This window comes from Trichosurus vulpecula, chromosome 1 (genome assembly GCF_011100635.1).
Source record: "Trichosurus vulpecula isolate mTriVul1 chromosome 1, mTriVul1.pri, whole genome shotgun sequence".
NCBI lineage: Eukaryota > Metazoa > Chordata > Mammalia > Diprotodontia > Phalangeridae > Trichosurus > Trichosurus vulpecula.
Window position 1 is genome coordinate 67,032,697 of NC_050573.1, and position 19,942 is coordinate 67,052,638.

Consider the following 19,942-nt stretch of genomic DNA (forward strand, 5'->3'; position numbering starts at 1 on the left):
TTTAGGTCAGAATAAACAGAAAAATGTTAGAACTATAATTCAGAAAATTTGCAAATAATCTTTATAGAAATATGCTTGTTTAGACTAGCTTGTCTATTGCTGAGTTATTCAAAATCAATTTGGAACTGCTAGGAAAAGTAGGGAAGGAATCAAAAAAAGGAAGAATGTGTGCAAATCAGGGAAGGAAAGGAAGAATGCATGCATACCTGGTATATTCTGATCCTACTACCCTGGCATATTCTGCTCCAACTCCAAGTAAGTCACATGCAGATACCAAATCTTTTTCAAGTGTGTGGAGTTGCTATAAAAGAGATGAGAGACATTCAATCCTTTCATTTCAAATGTTTCCATTTCAAACAATACATCACTTTTTATACTACTGTACATTTTTATTTGCTAACCATGGCCCTGCCATATTTCAATAGTTATCTCTGCATCAGCTTTGAATTTAATTAGATGAGCATCTTCATACTCTTTAAATGCTTTTGGTACAGAAGTCTATTTCAACTTCAGTGTATTTTATTTAAGTTTAATGATGCATCAAATGTGTAAACAGTTAACACTAATGTCCATAAAACCCTTTAGGGCAATTAAGCAGCTGGGAATAAATCTACATCTGATGAGCAGTATATGTAATAAACCATAGTTAAATATAACAGGTATCAGGAACCCCTAGAAAAAGGACAGGGAGACTATCACTAGGCATGAAGAAACTATTACTCAAATTACGGTAGAAGTAGGAAGAAAATCAAAAGACTGAAAATGCCTTAACTCTTGCTGGAAGCCTGATAACACTATATTTCCACTGTCTGCTATCCTGGTGTTAAAGGCTATGTTTTAAGTTTTGTGTGGATGCTCACATCTTAAGTTATAGCATAAACACATTATGTCATACAAAGATCAGCTGAAAGAAATAAGGCTCTTTAGCCTGGGGAAAAGAAAACTTACGATTGTTGTCTTCAAATACTTGAAGGACTGTCATAGCAAAGAGTGATCAAACTTGTTCTGCATAGGGCAACTATGCAGACTAATAGGTAGAACCCTCAAGGAAGCAGGTATTGACTCAATATAAGAAAGATCTTAGCTGGGATATTCAAGCAGAGCTTGGATAACCACTCATTGAGAATGCTATTAATCTTCATGCTTCTGAGATCAAAGGATTTAGAGCTTGAAGAAACCTTAGAAATCACCTACTCCAAACCCCTATTTTACAGATGAGGCAAGTGAGACCCAGATGGGTTAGGTAACTTGTCCAAAGTCACACAGATGTTAAGCAGCAGTAGGGATTTCAACCCAGGTCTTCTGACTCCAAAGTCAGTGCCCTATTCACTACACCACAAGGGGAGTAGACTAGATAACTTCTGAGAGTCTTTCTAATTCTAAGATTCTATGACGCATAGAGGAATAAAGTTAAGAGGGAAAGAATCCTAAACTCTACATGCTAATACTGTAGTCTATACAAAAGCTATGCAGTAATATTCTCCTTCTAGCAGAAATCAACACGCAGCATCTAAACTGAGAGACCATAATGCTGCAATTTGTCTAGTTTGGCTTCAAAAGAACTGAGGCACGTGGTCTTTTGGAAAATGAGCACTCTTAACTTAATAGGCCAAACAAGAAAGGCTGAGATTCTTAAGCTCAATTCTTAAAGACCCAGCAAATCTTCTGGAAATAAATTACACATTCTTCAAGAAGGTAAGTTGACTCTTTTGTTTTAAATTTATGTAGGCAATGAAAGAAAGGAGACAGATATTAAGCTAACCCTCGAGGAGAAGGAAGTCTATGAATTCCCTCTGAAGGCATTTTCATCTAAAAGAAACTACCTCCATCAATTACATTATGGTTGTAGAAAGTCTCTGGACTGAGGCTTAACTAGTAGGAGGCTGAGAAGAAAGACCTACTGTTAGAAACATTCAGGAGTAAGAAGCTGAGATACAGAGGTCTTTCCCTACTCACCCTTAAATTACTTTCACTTGATCCCACCATCTGATTGAACTGTCATCCTATATCTCTCTCCTCCCTTTCAGTCCAACTTCTAGGTGGAAAAAAAAAAAACTACCTATACTCTTGCTTTACTTCTTCACTTCCCACTCATTTTTTCAGCCCCTTACAATCTGCCTTCTAACCTTACCATTCAATTGAAACTGGTCTCTTGGCAAGTTGCCAGTGATCTCTCAACTGCAAATCCAATGGCCTTTTTTTTTTTTTTAAAGCCCCTGTACTTGACTTTTCTACATTTGATACTACTGACCGCTTCCTCCTTTCTGGGTTTTTGTGACATTGCTCTCTCATGCTTGTCCTCCAACTAGTCTGGTCCTCCCTTCTTGGTCTCTGCTAGATCATTATCCATGTCCAACCTACACTCTATGTGTGGGTGTATACCAAAGTTCTGTCCTTGAACTTTTTTCCTTGTCTCTTGGTAATCTCATAAGCTCCCATAAGAACTATTATTTCTATGCAAATGATTCCCAGATGCATGTATTACAGCTCCAATCTTTATCTTAAACTCCAGTCCCACACTACCAATTGCCCATTTAATACCTCTAATGCGATGTCCCATAGGTATCTCAAATTAAACATGTTCAAATCAGAAATCACTATCTTTCCCTAAAAAACTTTCACCTCTTCCTATCTTTCCTGTTTCTGTTGAGGGTCTCATCATGCTTCTAGTCATCCAGGCTTACAGTCTTCATAGTTAACTTGGACTATTCCCTTTCCCTCATCCCTCATACACAATCAGTTGCCAAGTTGCATCAATTTTATTTCCACACTACATCTCTCACCTGTCCCTTATCTTCCATTCAGTTATCCACCACCCTGATTCAGGGCCTCATCATCTTACATGAATTATTACAATAGTCTCCTTGCCTCCAGGCTCTTCTTTCTCCAATACACCTTCAACACACCCACCAAATTTATATTCCCAAAGCACATTTCTGACCAACTCAGTTCTCTGCCCAAGAAGTTGCAATGGTTCCCCATTGCTTCTAGCATAAAATACAAATTTCTCTCTTTGGCTTTTAAAGTCCTTTACCATCTGGCTCTAGCCAAGATTACCATACGTTACCTTCTTTCACTCACAACACTCCAGACAAACAGGCTTACCTGGGATTCCCCATACATGACCTTTCATCTCCTATTTCCATGCCTTTGTATAGACTATCCCCTATACCTACAATATACTTGTCTCACCTCTGCTCAGCTCAGGTGCCACCTCCTATAGAAGGTTTATCCTTATTCCCCAAGTTGCTAATAACCCCACCCCACCTCAGAATCACCTTGCACCTACTGTGTATTAAATTTCTGTGTACCTTTCCCTGTAAGCTCAACAGACTGAAGAGATGGGGCATGTTTTAATTTTTGTCTTTGTATCTCCCTGGGCCTGGCACAGTGCCTGGCAAGTAGAAGGTATTTAATAAATGCTTGTTGAATGAATGATGAATTAAAACTTTCCTGAATATTTCAAATTTTCCCATTTCCTACATGCTCTCTTTGTAATAGTTGGAGAAGCAAAGCTGAAACCAAATCTTCTACTTGGATAGTCCCTGGACTATTTCTGATAATAATCATTTCACATTTATAGGTCACTTTCTTCCACTAGTTACATTCTGATGTCTCATCATGGCATGGAAATTTCCCTGAATTCCTGAAATCTAAACCAGCTGAGCAGGAGCTCTGACAGATCCTAGCAAATTGGAGAGGCTTCCAATTCAGATCTGATGCTAGACTGAAAGCCTGAGGACCTGCCTAACCAAATGTGATGAAGCTCTTTCTCAGGTTAGCTGGAGGGTAACGAATTTTCTACTATAGCAACTTCTGAAGACTATGTATTAAGTTGGAGAGGGATGCTGATTTGTGTCAGTGGAGGGAGTACTCAAACCGATCAAATTGTGGATCCTTATGGTGTTGAAATATGTTACTTTATTGCCTTCAAAGCACTTTTCTCAGGACAATTCTAGCTAGGCAGGACAAGTATTTTCCCCATCTTAGAGATAAATAAGTTCAAAGATGTTTGGTCACCCATCTATGGTTATAAAGCTATATAAAAAGAAAATATAATTATGCTTCTCAGGCATTTCTCATCTCTATATAGAGAAAGATGATACTCACTGCAAGCTGAAAGAGTAGTCTACAGTGCCAGTAGGGCGTTTGCTGTGAAATCTGAATTGCTTTACGCAAGAGTGGTTTTGCAGCATCAACTGAATTCTGAAAGCACATTTTTAATTTGGAAAAAAAAAAATCAATACTCAAAAAAGATTATTTACACAGAAGCTTCAATTTCTGATGGACATTACTAGTCATGCTTATCAAAGGTTTTGGAATATGTGGGGGGCAATTTGTCATGTAAAAACCAATTATTCTTTGTTAAGCTTTGTACCAGAGACATTGGGCATTTTCCATACAACAATTTATCATCGAACAAGTCTGAAACAATCAAGTACAGAACTTCATACAGTCAAATTAGATATAGACCTCAATCTTACCTATTCTGCACCAGATAGGAGTACCTTCTTAGGTGAAGCTCTCAGCCCACTATCATCCAGGCTCTCTTAAATAACATGATATTTAAAGAGAGAATGTTCAAATAAAAATACTTAAGCCCATCAATTTAAAATATGTGAAGAAAAATGATAAAATCAAAAGTTGGTTGGGGCTATGAAGAGGTATAATCATATATTGCTGGTAACAAAATGAACTTGTACAATCTTCCTGTAGTATAGTCTAGTTGTATGAAATAACCAGAAAATTCATTATTCTCTTTAACTTCAGTAATGCCACTACTATGAATATATTCCAAGGAAATAATTCATTTAAACAAAGATGTTTGTAATTGCCCTATACATATAGCAGTAATGAAAAGCTGGAAGCAACCTACATGGTTAGTGTTTGGAAAACAGTTAAATAGAATATGGTAGGTACATCAAAATAATGGAGTACTATACTGTATTGTTCAAGTCATAAAGAATGGAATATGAAGAATTATGAAAAAAATATGTAAAGATTCATATCAAATCATGCACAGTGAAAAAAACAGAAAGCCCACAATTATGGTTTAAAACAACAACAAAAACCCTGCACACATAGACATATGTACATATGCAATTATAAGGATCAAAAGGAATTATAGAGTGAGTTACCGATAACAGGGAACTGGAGCCTAAAAGTTTACATTATTGTTTTGCTGTAGAGTGGATGAAATATACATATGAATTTAAAAAGTTTCCATGCAAAAAGAATTAGTCTTCTGACTAAAAATAGTAATCACACAGAAGTTATTTGGTATTTATTTTTTCACTATAAAGGGATCTTGTTAATATTTTTTAAAATGTTTACACATACATAAACTAAAAATAGGGTACCTGAAGTAAGAAAGTCATAAGGTATTTTAAAAACCAGAGAAATGCTAAATTTAAAAATTACTCTGACTTTCCCTTTGTAATAGCTATAAAAAAGTGACTCAATTTTTGAGTGACAACAACATACTCTCACCTCTTGGCAATAAAGCTCAGATAGAAGACTTGCTGCTTCAAATTTGACATCTTCAAACTGTGGAATCTAGTGACATCTAGTTAAGGAAATATGAAAACTGCAAAAAAAAAATTATATTGCAAAGACCTGTACGCTAAGATAATCACTTTCAGTCATAATGATATGCAGTCCCAATGTTATACTGAGTTGGTGGATGACTAACATTTAGCCATTCACCCAAAGTTTACGACATACTATGTTACCTAACAGCAATAATTTAAGAGAAATGACAACATGAAAAGGATACTTGTTGGGATATCAACCACTGTAAGAAAAAAGAAAACAGGGATTAGATAATAACTGACATTGACATAGCAAAGTATACAAGGCCTTTGAGGTGAAGTATTGTGGGAAGGTTATGTATTTGTTACCTCCCGAAAAGAGTTTCCATTCTCTGGTAAACATGACTAGCCTGGATTTTAAAGCTCTCCACAATCTGGCCCTACCTTCCCAGCCTTAGTTCACACAGCCCCCTCTTCCTTACTCTACACTGCAGCCAGCTGAACAGCTCTTTGTTTTTAAGATGCACCTTGTACTTTCCTGCCTCTAGATCTTTGTTCCTCCCAAAATTCATCCTGTCTTCATCTAGGCTAATGATATCCTAAGCCTACCTCAAAGACCACTGCTTCAAAGAAACTTCCACTAGTTCCTCCCCACCATCCAATAGTGATGGCTCCATCACCTGACTTTATAGCACACTGTAGTCCTCTTAGACACCTATTGTATTTGCATACAACGCTTATCTTCCTTCACCCCCCCCCCCCCCAATGTGGAGTAAGTAGCAGGGAGAGAAAGGGTTAGTGAGTTGCTAAAACCACCTGTAACATCTCCCATTCTACCTTCTTATGTACTTGTCTCTGATGAATGCATTCCCTCTTGCAAAGGCCACTTGTACTCTTGTTCCTGTTCAGTTATATCTCTTTCGGATCTTGCCCCTTCCCTCTTCCCTTCTCTTCCTCTCACTTTCAATCTCTATTTGTTGATTCATTCTTTGCTGCCTATGTAAACATGTCCAAGTCGCCCACAGACTTTAAAAAACTTCACTTGATTCTGCCATTTCCAGGAACTCTCATACTTTATTTCCTCTTCTTTTCACAGCCAAGCTCATAAAGTGTTTGCATTCATTACCTTCATTTCCTCACCTTCTACTCAATTCTTAATCTCTTATAATACTGCCCCCTTCCATACTTGAATGAAATGGTTCTATTCAAAGTTATCAATGCTCTCTCAATTTAAGGCCATCTAAGTTCTCACCCTTTCTAACTTCTCAGCAGACTCTGACATTGCTGACCTTGTTCCAGATACTCTCCATTGGCTTCCATGATGCTGTATTCTCCGAGCTCTCTACTTACCTAGTTGTACCACTCTTTTCATTTCTGTTGTTGCTGGATCATTCATTTCCAACCCTTTAACCACAGGTGTTTTCCAGGCTTTGTCTTGAACTTTCAAAGCTTTGTTCTCTATAGACTCTCTTTTAAATATCTAATTAGCTTTCTTTGGTTTAATTAATCACCTCAACACAAATGACTCAGATCTATATATTCATTATCACCAACTGCATGCTAGAACATGTCCACCTGGATGTTCCAAAGACATTTTAAACCCAACATATTCAAAATGGAACTCACTATCTTTCCTACTACAGGTACCCACCATTCTTCTGTAATACAGGGAAAATTAGGAACCCCTGAGAAACCCCTAGCTACTGACAAGCACCCCCAGAAAGAATGGACTCAGATATCTTTGGCATTTAGCAAACCCCCTGGAACTCCATGACTCCACCAAGGAATGTCAATAGATAGGACCATCCCACTGAAGGATAACCTGGCAGACCCTTTCTAGCAGATATCCCTGGGGCTCCGTGACTCCACCAAGGAATGTAAATGAGATTATCCCACTAGTACGATAACCTGACTGAATCTTTTGATCAGCCAGGACCTTTGTTCCTGTTCCCCCCACCCAGTGACCTGGCCTGTAGGTTCCAGGAGATAATTAATCACTGTACCCCCACATGTCCTATATAAGTCAAGCCATCACCCCAACACAGGGCCATTGATTTGTGGTTGCAGTACTCCAATGGCCGCCGGCTAATAAATTCTCCGCTTAAAACTTTTACTCTGTGGTGTGTCTCACTCGCTTCTGGTACAACACTTCCAGTCACTCAGACTAACAACCCAGGAGTCATTTTCTACTTTTTATGCTAATTCACTTCCAATCGGTTGCAATTTGGAATAATTCTATTTCCACAACATGTATCAAAGTAATTCCCTTTTCTCCATTAACATAACTACAACTATATTTTAGCTTCTCATCAGTTCTGGCCTCAACAATGGTAATAGTCTCCTAATTGATATCCTTGTTTCTAGTTTTTTCTCCTCTCTACTCCACCTTCCACACAGCTGTTAAACTGATATTCCTAAAGCAGAGGTTGCCCATATCACTCTTCTACTGAAGAAGCTTCAGTGACCTCCTACTTCCTTTAGGATAAAACGCAAATTTTTTGGCACTTAAATGCCTTCATAATTTGTCTCTAGCCTATCTTTCTAGAATGATTTCATATTATTCTCCTTCACAGATTCTATGTTCCAGATAAACCGCCTTACTTCTTGTAGCCCAAATTTGAAATTCTAATGCTTACCTCCATGTCTTTGCTTGAAATGCACTTCCTCCTGACTTCTACCTTTGAGAAACATTTGTTTCCCTCAAGGCTCAGCTCAAGAGCTACCTTTTATTTGAAGTCTTATCCCCCTAGTGGTAAATGCTCTCGGCCTCAAACTAGCTTGTATTTTACTTGTATGCACATTGATTTTCTCCACTAGAATATTAAATTCTTTAAGGACTGGTACTAATTTTTTCTTTTTGTTTTTGTATCTCTAGTGTATAACATGAGGTCCCATGGACATTTTAAGTACTTAATAAATGCTTCTTGAACTGAATTGAACTGAGGCAGGGCTCAAGTTTCATTTATCTTTCTATTAGGCCAAAGTAATAGGAATGACTTCTCTGGGCTTCAGAGAGAGCAGGGAAGGGGGTAGGGATCCTATAGAAGTAACACGGAGCAAGTAGTATTGGCAGCTACAGTTGATGGTGACTGCTTGCCTGAAATGACATTTAGGAATTACATTCCTAAATTGGGCATGTATGATTTAAAAGCTCCCTATATCTAAAATGTACAGTGCCCCCAGAGTCTACTGACCTGAGTACAAAATAGATATGAGTAGCTGACATTTATATAATGCTTTATACCATTTAAAAAGTGCTTTACACTTATTATCTCACCCAGTTAATTAAAGTATCTATGTCTCCTCTCAAAAAATAGGCCACTGAGCTCTTTTTTTTTTTTAAACCCCAAATAGAACTCAATGAAATAACTGATATAAAGACAGCAAAAGCATGGCACCAGCTGGATTCCTAAAGGCTTGTAACCCTTCAGGCAGCACACAGAATGTAAGAGGATAATATCAGGAATCATATACCCTAAACAAATTAGAAAGTGCTCTTCCTTTCATTTATGAGTTGACTAAATATAAATTAACTTAATGGTCATAATGAAGCAGCTAAAGATTTAACTGATCATAATACATTTTCCCCAATAGCTGTCACATTTAATTTTGAAGCAAAACCTGACAAATACCTCCTGGTATCAATTATACCAGGTCCAATTTAACTCTATTGCTAGCAAAGACAAGAAAATAGTGTAAAGCCTCCTATATTTGGTCTAAAAAGATTTCCTTTTAAGTATGTATCAGAGTGATCTCACCATGTTTCCTACCACAAGTTCCTTATTCTGGACTTAGGATTGCACAAACAGAGATCTGTATTAAACTTCAACAGAACAAAGCCAATCATTTGGCTACCTGTGGAGTATGGAAAGAAGTAGAAAAGAAAAGCTTCACCATGTTTCTATTTCTCAATTATAAAGAAGAGAAAGAAGCCAGCAACTATTACATCTATATGGTCCTTTAATTTCTCATCATATAAAACCACTCTTTACGGTCTTGTAGTATAGTCATTATCTTTACTTGGCCAGGACCAATTTCCTTCAATTCCCCCTGATGTCTCTCACTAAATACTTGTGAACAATACATTTTCCTCTATCTTAAGAACCCCACAAACTATCACAATGCTTAAGTAGATAATGTAGAATCGTGGAATTTTAGAGATGGTTGGGAACTTAGAATATAAGGTTTCAATGTCAGAAGAGGCCTTAAAATGGAGAACTGAGAACATCTAAATTGGAAAGGACCTGAAAAAAACAACATCAAAGCTGGAAAAGGATATGAGAAGAAAGGACCACAAACGTTAGAACTATAAGAGACTTTGGAGATCACCTAGTTCAACCCTGAAGTTATTTATACATGAGAAAACCACAGCCTAGGGCAGACCTGCACAGCTTGGCAATAGGTAGAGGCCAACATTAAAATAGGCTAAACTTCTTTGCACCTCAGGTTAGACCAGAGAGACTAATGGTTGGTTGCTGTGGGTCACGTGACAAACAGGAGAGTGTGTAGTGGTAAATCTCCATTTCTTGGGCAGTATGTTGTGCAGGTCTTGTGTAGAGAGATTAAAGAACTTACTCAAGGCCAAATCAATTATTCCTGTATGGTTAGAGGGCCATATACAGAAATCATTAGGAAAGATCACAGGTATCAGTTACTCTCTTACCTCCTCTACAGCTACATACTTCACCTTATTACCCTAAATAATTTGAAAATCACAAGAGTATATATTTTATAGAAGAAAAGTTTGAATAAAGCTGTGAGATAAGTAATCTTAAAATTCATCCTCTCCTTTCACCTTACTCATTAAAATGTTTAGCTACATATAACAACAAAAGCCCACTATGTCCAATCATGCCACGGAGGTGATCTTGAATTCTCAAAGGATATGCAAAATAAAAGATCTGACAAATTCCACCAAACTATAAAGAGCTTGAGTACTGATCCAGGGACAGAATTGCTGGTGAATTTTTTGGATTGTGGTGCCCTATGACTGCTCACTACAAACTGGACCTTCTTTGAAAGTTCTTCAGTCTTGTCTACTGTAACTCCACACTTTCAAAACTTGTATTCTATTTTCCATTCTTCATACTCAACGTCTTAAAATTGTAACTAGTAGGGGGGCTCTTTAGGTCACTTTTTTTCTATTCTTTGGTCATAGCTTCAGCTTCTTGAAGATTCTGATCACTGAGTTTTTCCTTGGTCTCAGACCTGGAAACATTTGTATGGGCCTGGTATAGTTGTCGAACATTTTGGGAAACAAATTCTTATGAAACCACTGTCTTAATTCTTTAGCATCACATTCCTGTAGAGATTCCTCTGAATGAGTATTAGAATTTTCCAGCTTGTGTCAGTGATGTAGATAGTCCCATATGGAAATATAACCAACCTCTATTTAGAGCCAGGGCATTCAGGGCAACTGACAAAATGAACAAAAATAAAATCATCCTCAGACCTGCAATCTTTTACTTCCATAGCACGGGAGAAAAACAGGATGGAATACTAAGAATAAAAAAGTTCTTGGACCACTCACAATAATAATTAAACCATTGATACTCTTAATATATAGAAGCAATGTGGCTTAGTGGATAGAGTACACAAGCCACAACACTAGAGAGAGCTGGGTTCAAGTGTTACCCCTGACACATTCTCCCTATGATCCTGGACCCTAGACTTAATTAAACCAGATAATGTGGTAAAGAAGTGCTTCCTAAATGGAAGGATAGTCTGCAAGTTCTCCTTGGTTAAACAAGTACCAAACATAATTTCATAGAATACTATTTCTCCCTCCACAGAGACTGGGCCAAACCTTCATGTATATCTTCAAACTTCTCATCAGGAGGTACCTCTCATATCCATCCTTTCTGTTAAGGACCTCAACTTCACCAAAAAAATTAAAACTATTTTTTGAGAATTCCCCTTTCTTATCTCACATCACTCAGATGTCTTCTTTACTTTGATCTCAGGTGAAGAGATGGCCCTTTTTGCCAAGGCAAACCTTTATACACACACCTTTGATTCAATCTCTGCTTAACTTCTTTAGTATATTGTCTCCACTATCATTCTCCCACTCTTTTATTTTCAAACTCTCCCTATCTATTGGCTCTTTCCTTGCTGCCTACAAATATACCCATGTATCTTCCATCCTTAAAAAATATTCAATGGTACCACCTCACACCTATCAGAGTGGCTAATATGGCAAAAAAAGAAAATATTTTGTGTTGGAGGGCATATGGGAAAACTTGGGATACTAACATACTCTTGGTGGAGTTATGAACTGATCCAACCATTCTGGAGAGCAATTTGGAATGACACACAAAGGGCTATAAAACTGTGCATACCCTTTGATCCAGCAATACCATTACTTTGCTATCCCAAAGACATCCAAAAAAAAAAGGGAAAAGGACCTACTTGTACAAATATATTTATAACTGCTCTTTTTGCGGTGGCTAAGAACTGGAAATCAAAGGGATGTCCATCAACTGGGAAATGGCTAAACAAGATGTGGTATATGATTGTAATGGAATATTACTGTGTTGCAAGAAATAACAAGCACAATGATTTCTGAAACACCTGTAAAGACTTATATGAATGATGCACAGTAAAGTGAACAGAACCAGGAGAACACTGTACATAGTAAGAGTAATATTATTCCATGAAGAACTGTGAATGACTAGCTAGTCTCAGTAATACAATGATCTAAGACAATCCCAAAGGCCCAATGATGAAGCATACTATCTGACTCCAGAGAAAGAACTGATATTGTTTGAGTAGACTGAAGCATGCTATTTTTCACTTTCTTTCTTGACTAATATGGAAACATTTTACATAACTGCACATGTATAACCTGTATCTAATTGCTTACCATCTCAGAGAGGGGGAAGGGGAGGGAGGAAGGGAGCAAAAGAATTTGGAACTTAAAACTTTAAATAAAAATGTTTTTTAAAAATCTGTCTGGGGGCAGCTAGGTGGCGCAGTGAGTACAGCACTGGCCCTGGAGTCAGGAGGACCTAAGTTCAAATCCGACCTCAGACACTTGACACACTAGCTGTGGGACCTTGGGCAAGTCACTTTACCCCAATTGCCCTACAAAAAAACAAAAAGAAAAAAAAAATATTTCCAGGTTAAAAATCTGTCTGACCAGACAAAGCAAAAGTAAAGATAGATTTAATTAAAAGCGATAAGGAAGGACATTATATCCTGCTAAAAGGCACCATAAACAATGAAGCAATATCATTGTTTAACATACATGCACCAAGTGGTAAGGCATACAAATTCTTAGAGGAGAGGTTAAGGGAGTTACAGGAAGAAATGGACAGCAAAACTATAATATTGGGAGACCTCAACCTCCCCCTTTCTGAACTTGATAAATCTAACCTAAAAATAAATAAGAAAAAAGTTAAGGAGGTAAACAGAATTTTAGAAAAGGCAGATATGATAGACCTCTGGAGAAAACTGAATGGGGATAAAAAAGGAATATACTTTCTTCTCAGCGGCACATGGCACATACTCAAAAATTGACCATGTACTAGGGCATAAAAACCTCACAATCCAGTGCAGAAAGGCAGAAGTAGTAGAAGCATCCTTTTCAGATCATGATGCAATAAGAATCATTTTTAATAAAGAACCATGGAAAAATAAGCTAAAAACTAATTGGAAACTAAATAATCTAATTCTAAAGAATGAGTGGGCCAAAGAACAAATCAGAGAAACAATTAATAACTTCATTCAAGAGAATGACAATAATGAAACAACATACCAAAACTTATGGGATGCAGCAAAAGCAGTTCTTAGGGGAAGTTTTATATCCCTAAATGCTTACATGAATAAAATAGGGAAAAAGGAGATAAATGATCTGGGCATACATCTGAAAAAGCTAGAAAAAGAGCAAATTGAAAATCCCCAATTAAATACCAAATTAGACATTCTGAAAATCAAAGGAGAGATTAATAAAATTGAAACCAAGAAAACTATTGAATTAATAAATAAAACAAAGAGCTGGTTTTATGAAAAAACCAATAAAATTGATAATCCCTTGGGCAATTTAATTAAAAAAAAGAAAGAAGAAAATCAAATTACCAGTATCAAAAATGAAAAGGGTGAGTTCACCTCTAATGAAGAGGAAATCAAAACAATAATTAGGAATTATTTTGCCCAATTGTATGCCCATAAATTTGACAACCTTAGAGATATGGATGAATATCTACAAAAACATAAACTGCCCAGGTTAACAGAAAAAGAAGTAAAATTTCTAAATAACCCCATCTCAGAAAAAGAAATTGAGCACGCCATCAATGAACTCCGTAGGAAAAAATCTCCAGGGCCAGATGGTTTTACATGTGAATTCTATCAAACATTTAAAGAACAACTAATTCCAATACTTTGTAGACTATTTGGGAAAATAGGTGAAGAAGGAGTCCTACCAAATTCTTTTTATGACACAAATATGGTACTAATACCCAAACCAGGTAGAGTCAAAACAGAGAAAGAAAATTATAGACCAATTTCCCTAATGAATATTGATTCGAAAATTTTAAATAAAATATTAGCAAAAAGATTGCAGCAACTCATCACGAGAATAATACACTATGACCAGGTAGGATTTATTCCAGGAATGCAAGGCTGGTTCAATATTAGGAAAACTATTAGCATAATTGATCATATCAACAACAAAACTAGCAGAAACCATATGATCATCTCAATAGATGCAGAAAAAGCCTTTGACAAAATACAACACCCATTCCTATTAAAAACACTAGAAAGCATAGGAATAAATGGAACCTTCCTTAAAATTATAAATAGCAACTACCTAAAACCATCAACAAGCAATATTTGTAATGGGGATAAGCTAGATGCATTCCCAATAAGATCAGGGGTGAAACAAGGATGGCCATTATCACCCCTACTATTCAATTTGGTACTAGAAACGTTAGCTGTAGCAATAAGAGAAGAGAAAGAAATTGAAGGAATTAGAATAGGAAAAGAAGAAACTAAATTATCACTTTTTGCAGATGATATGATGATTTATTTAGAGAATCCTAGAGAATCAAAAAAACTACTTGAAATAATAAACAACTTTAGCAAAGTGGCAGGATATAAAATAAACCCACATAAATCCTCAGCATTCCTATACATTACTGACAAAGCCCAACAGCAAGAGAAAGAAAGAGAAATTCCATTCAAAGTTACTGTAGACACTATAAAATATTTGGGAGTCTATTTGCCAAGACAAACCCAGGGTCTATACGAACATAACTATGAAACACTTTGCACGCGAATAAAGTCAGATCTGAATAAATGGAAAAATATCAGTTGCTCATGGTTAGGCCAAGCTAATATAATAAAAATGCCAATTTTACCTAAATTAATCTATCTATTCAGTGCCATACCAATTGAACTACCAAAAAATTATTTTACTGAGCTGGACAAAATTATAACAAAATTCATCTGGAAAAACAAGAGGTCTAGAGTATCTAGGGTATTAATGAAAGGAAATGCTAGAGAAGGGGGCCTAGCCATACCAGATATTAAACTGTACTACAAAGCAGCAGTCATCAAAACTACCTGGTACTGGCTAAGAAACAGAGGTGTAGATCACTGGAATAGGACAGGAATACAAGATGGAGAAGTCAACAACTATAGCAATCTACTCTTTGATGAACCCAAAGAGGCCAGCTTCTGGGCTAATAATTCACTATTTCACAAAAACTGTTGGGAAAATTGGAAAATGGTAGGACAGAAACTGGGCATAGACCAATATCTTACACCATATACCAAAATAAAGTCAAAATGGGTTCATGATTTAGGAGTAAAGGCTGATACTATAAGTAATTTGGGAGAGCAAGGAATAGTTTACTTATCAGATTTATGGAAAAGAGAAGAATTCATGACCCAACAAGAGATAGACAGCATTACAAAATGCAAAATGGATAATTTTGATTATGTTAAATTGAAATGTTTTTGTAGGAAAAAAGCCAATGCAACAAAAATTAGGAGGGAAGCAGAAAATTGGGAGAAAATCTTTACAACTAGTATCTCTGATAAAGGCCTCATGTCTAAAATATACAGGGAACTGAGCCAAATATATAGGAATACAAGCCATTCCCCAATTGAGAAATGGTCAAAGGATATGAACAGGCAATTTTCAGAGGAAGAAATTAAAGATATCTATAGGCATATGAAAAAATGCTCTAAATCACTACTGATTAGAGAAATGCAAATCAAAACAACTCTTAGATATCACATCTCTCCTGTCAGATTGGCTAAAACAACAAAGCAGGAGGATGATAAATGCTGGAGAGGATGTGGGAAAATTGGAACATTGTTGCATTGCTGGTGGAGTTGTGAGATGATCCAGCCATTTTGGAGAGTAATTTGGAACTATGCCCAAAGGGCCACAGGAATGTTCATACCCTTTGACCCAGCAATACCACTTCTAGGGTTGTATCTCAAAGAAATCACACAAGCGGGAAAAGGACCCATATGTACAAGGATATTTATAGCCGCTCTTTTTGTGGTAGCCAAGAATTGGAAATCAAAGGGATGCCCATCAATTGGGGAATGGCTGGACAAGCTGTGGTATATGAAGGTAATGGAATACTATTGTGCCATAAGAAATGGGGATGATACGGACTTCATAACAACCTGAAAAAACCTACACGACATAATGCTAATTCTGTGAGGACCAACCCTGACAGACTTCGCTCTTCTCAGCAACACAAGGTGCAGGCACAACTCTAAAGGACTCACGATGGAGAATGCTATCTACATCCAGAGAAAGAACTATGAAGTTTGAATGCAGATTGAGGCACACTTCATGCTCGCCTTTTTCTCTTCTCTTTTGTTTTTGTTTTTGTGTTGTTTGTTTGGTTTTTTTTTTGGTTCTGTTTCTTCTTTCTCATGATTCATTGCATTGGTCATAATTCTTCTCCGCAACTTGACTAGTGTATAAATTAATTCAATGCAAAGTCATTCGTGGTAGTTATATGAGATTCCATGCTGTCTTGGGGAGGGAGCGAGGAGGGAGGAGAGAAAATCTGGAACTCAAAATTACGTAGAACCGTCTGTTGTAAACTAAAAATAAAAATAAATATTAAAAAAAAATCTGTCTAACCAAAAAAAGAAAACAAAAAAGCCCCAAACCACTCAAGAGACCCTATTGATTGACTGATATTATATTTCTCCACCCCTATGTTACTAAACTCATTGAAAAAAAAAAAAACACCAAACAACCTATACTTGGAGGCTTCACTTTGTTCTCACTCTTCTGTAAATCTCTGATAATTTAGCTTCTGATCTTATTCAACTACAACTGCCCTTTCAAAAGTTACCAACAATTCCTGCCAAAGGAATGGGCTTTTCTTAAGTCCTCCATCTTTCTTGACCTCTCTGAAACCTCTGACAGCTACTGATTGCTTTCCTATCTTGGATGTGCTCTCTTTTCTAGATTTTCATACTGATACTTTCTCTTGGTTCCCCTATCTATCCAATCTCTTCTCGTCATAGTTCTTCCATTCCCTGGAGTCAGGAGGATCTGAGTTCAAATTCGGCCTCAGACACTTAACACCCTTACTAGTTGTGTGACCTTGGGCAAGTCACTTAACCCCAATTGCCCTGCCTTCCCTCCTCTCCAAAAAAAGAAAGAAAGAAAATAACATAACACCTTAAAAAATAGAGACTAACTCAAATGGCAAAAGAGCTCCAAAAAGCCAATGAGGAGAAGAATGCCTTGAAAGGCAGAATTAGCCAAATGGAAAAGGAGGTCCAAAAGACCACCAAAGAAAATACTACCTTAGAAATTAGACTGGAGCAAGTGGAAGCTAGTGACTTGATGAGAAATCAAGATAGTATAAAACAGAACCAAAAGAATGAAAAAATGGAAGACAATGTGAAATATCTCATTGGAAAAACCACTGACCTGCAAAATAGATCCAGGGGAGATAATTTAAAAATTATTGGACTACTTGAAAGCCATGATCAAAAAAAGAACCTAGATATCATCTTTCAAGAAATTATCAAGGAAAACTGCCCTGATATTCTAGAGCCAGAGGGTAAAATAGAAATTGAAAGAATCCACCTATCACCTCCTCAAAAAGATCCCAAAAAGAAAGTTCCTAGGAATATTGTCACCAAATTCCAGAGCTCCCAGATCAAGGAGAAAATACTGCAAGCAGCCAGAAAGAAACAATTTGAGTATTGTGGAAGCACAATCAGGATAACACAAGATCTAGCAGCTTCAACATTAAGGGATCAAAGGGCTTGGAACATGATATTCCGGAGGTCAGTGGAGCTGGGATTAAAACCAAGAATCACCTACCCAGAAAAGCTGAGTATCATGCTCCAAGGCAAAATAAGGATTTTCAATAAAATAGAGGACTTTCAAGCTTTCTCAGAGAAAAGACCAGAGCTGAATAGAAAATTTGACTTTCAAACACAAGAAACAAGAGAAGCATAAAAGGTAAACAAGAAAGAGATATCATAAGGGACTTACTAAAGTTGAACTGTTTTGTTTACATTCCTACATGGAAAGATGATATGTATAATTCATGAGACCTCAGTATTAGGGTAGTTGAAGGAAATATACATATATAGATAGACAGAGGGCACAGGGTGAGTTGAGTATGAAGGTATGATATCTAAAAAAAAAATAGAATCAAATTAAGGGATGACAGAGGAATATATTGAGAGAGGGAGATAGGGAGAGATAGAATGGGGTAAATTATCTTACATAAAAGTGGCAAGAAAAAGCAGTTCATTGGAAGGGAAGAGGGGACAGGTGAGGTGGAATGAGTGAATCTTGCTCTCATTGGATTTGACTTGAGGAGGGAATACCATGCACACTCAACTGGGTATCTTATCCCACATGAAAGTAGGGGGAAGGGATAAAAAAGGGGGACAATAGAAGGGAGGGCAGATGGGTGGAGAAGTAATCAAAAGCAAACACTTTTGAAAAGGGACAGGGTCAAGGGAGAAAACTGAATAAAGGGGGACAGGGTAGGAGGGAGGGAATATAGTTAGTCTTTCACAACATGACTGTTTATGGGAGTGTTTTGCATAATGATACATGTGTGGCCTGTGTTGAATTGCTTGCCTTCTTAGGGACAGTGGGTGGGGAGGGAGGAGGGGAGAGAATTTGGAACTCAAAGTTTTAAAAACAGATGTTTTAAAAGCAGATGCTCAAAAAAAGGCTGTTTTTGCATGCAATGGGAAAACAAGATATACAGGCAATGGGGCATAGAAATCTATCTCGTCCTACAAGAAAGTAAGGGGGAAAGGGATGGGAGGTGAGGTGAGGGGGGTGATAGAAGGGAGGGCTGACTGGGGAATGGGGCAATCAGAATATATGCCATCTTGGACTGGCAGGAGGGTAGAAATGGGGAGAAAATTTGTAACTCAAAATCTTGTGGAAATCAATGCTGAAAACTAAAAAAAAATCAAATAAAAAAATCCAGGAAAAAAAAGAGAGTTCTTCCCCAGTTGATAAATGGTTAAATGATATAAACAGATAGTTTTCAGAGGAAGAAATCCAAGATGTCAATAGCTATACGGAAAAAATGCTCCAAGTCACTAATAACTAGAGAAATATAAATTAAAGAAACTGTGAGGTTCCACCTCACACCCATCAACTGGAAAAGTTGAGAGAAAATTTTGGAAAATAAGAAATGATGTAGGGACTCTGGAAAAATAGATACATTTAGCGCGATCGGTGGATTCTTTCAATTTCTATTCTACCCTCTGGCTCTAGAATATCAGGGCAGTTTTCCTTGATAATTTCTTGAAAGATGATATCTAGGCTCTTTTTTTGATCATGGCTTTCAGGTAGTCCAATAATTTTTAAACTATCTCTCCTGGACCTATTTTGCAGGTCAGTGGTTTTTCCAATGAGATATTTCACATTGTCTTCTATTTTTTCATTCTTTTGGTTCTGTTTTATACTATCTTGATTTCTCATAAAGTCATTAGATTCCATTTGCTCCATTCTAATTTTTAAGGAATTATTTTCTTCGGTGGTCTTTTGGACCTCCTTTTCCATTTGGCCAATTCTGCTTTTTAAGGCCTTCACCTCACTGGCTTTTTGGACCTCTTTTGCCATTTGGGTTAGTCTATTTTTAAAGTTGCTATTTTCTTCAGTACTTTTTTTGGGTCTCCTTTAGCAAGCTGTTGAGTCTTTTTTCAAGATTTTCTTGCATCACTGTCATTTCTCTTCCCAATTTTTCCTCTACTGCTCTTACTTGATTCCCCAAACCCTTTTTGAGCTCTTCCATGGCCTGAGACCAATTCATATTTTTCTTGGAGGCTCTTGATGTAGGATCTTTGACTTTGTTTATTCTTCTGGCTGTATGTTTTGATCTTCTTTGTTACCAAAGTAAAATTCTATAGTCTGAGGTTTTTCACACTGTCTGCTCATTTCCCCG

General features: G+C 37.0%; 1 protein-coding gene across 1 annotated transcript in view; it reads right to left on the minus strand.

The window, feature by feature from the left end:
- The window catches only part of MAU2 (MAU2 sister chromatid cohesion factor), an 81,776-nt gene that overhangs the window by 49,644 nt on the left and 12,190 nt on the right, over positions 1 to 19,942 (minus strand). The window contains exons 2-5 of the mRNA XM_036764668.1: positions 5,777 to 5,794; positions 5,491 to 5,556; positions 4,111 to 4,206; positions 207 to 301 (exon numbers count right to left, since the gene is read on the minus strand). Of these exons, the coding sequence (XP_036620563.1) occupies positions 207 to 301; positions 4,111 to 4,206; positions 5,491 to 5,556; positions 5,777 to 5,794 (275 nt within the window). The remainder of the gene's footprint in view (positions 1 to 206; positions 302 to 4,110; positions 4,207 to 5,490; positions 5,557 to 5,776; positions 5,795 to 19,942) is intronic.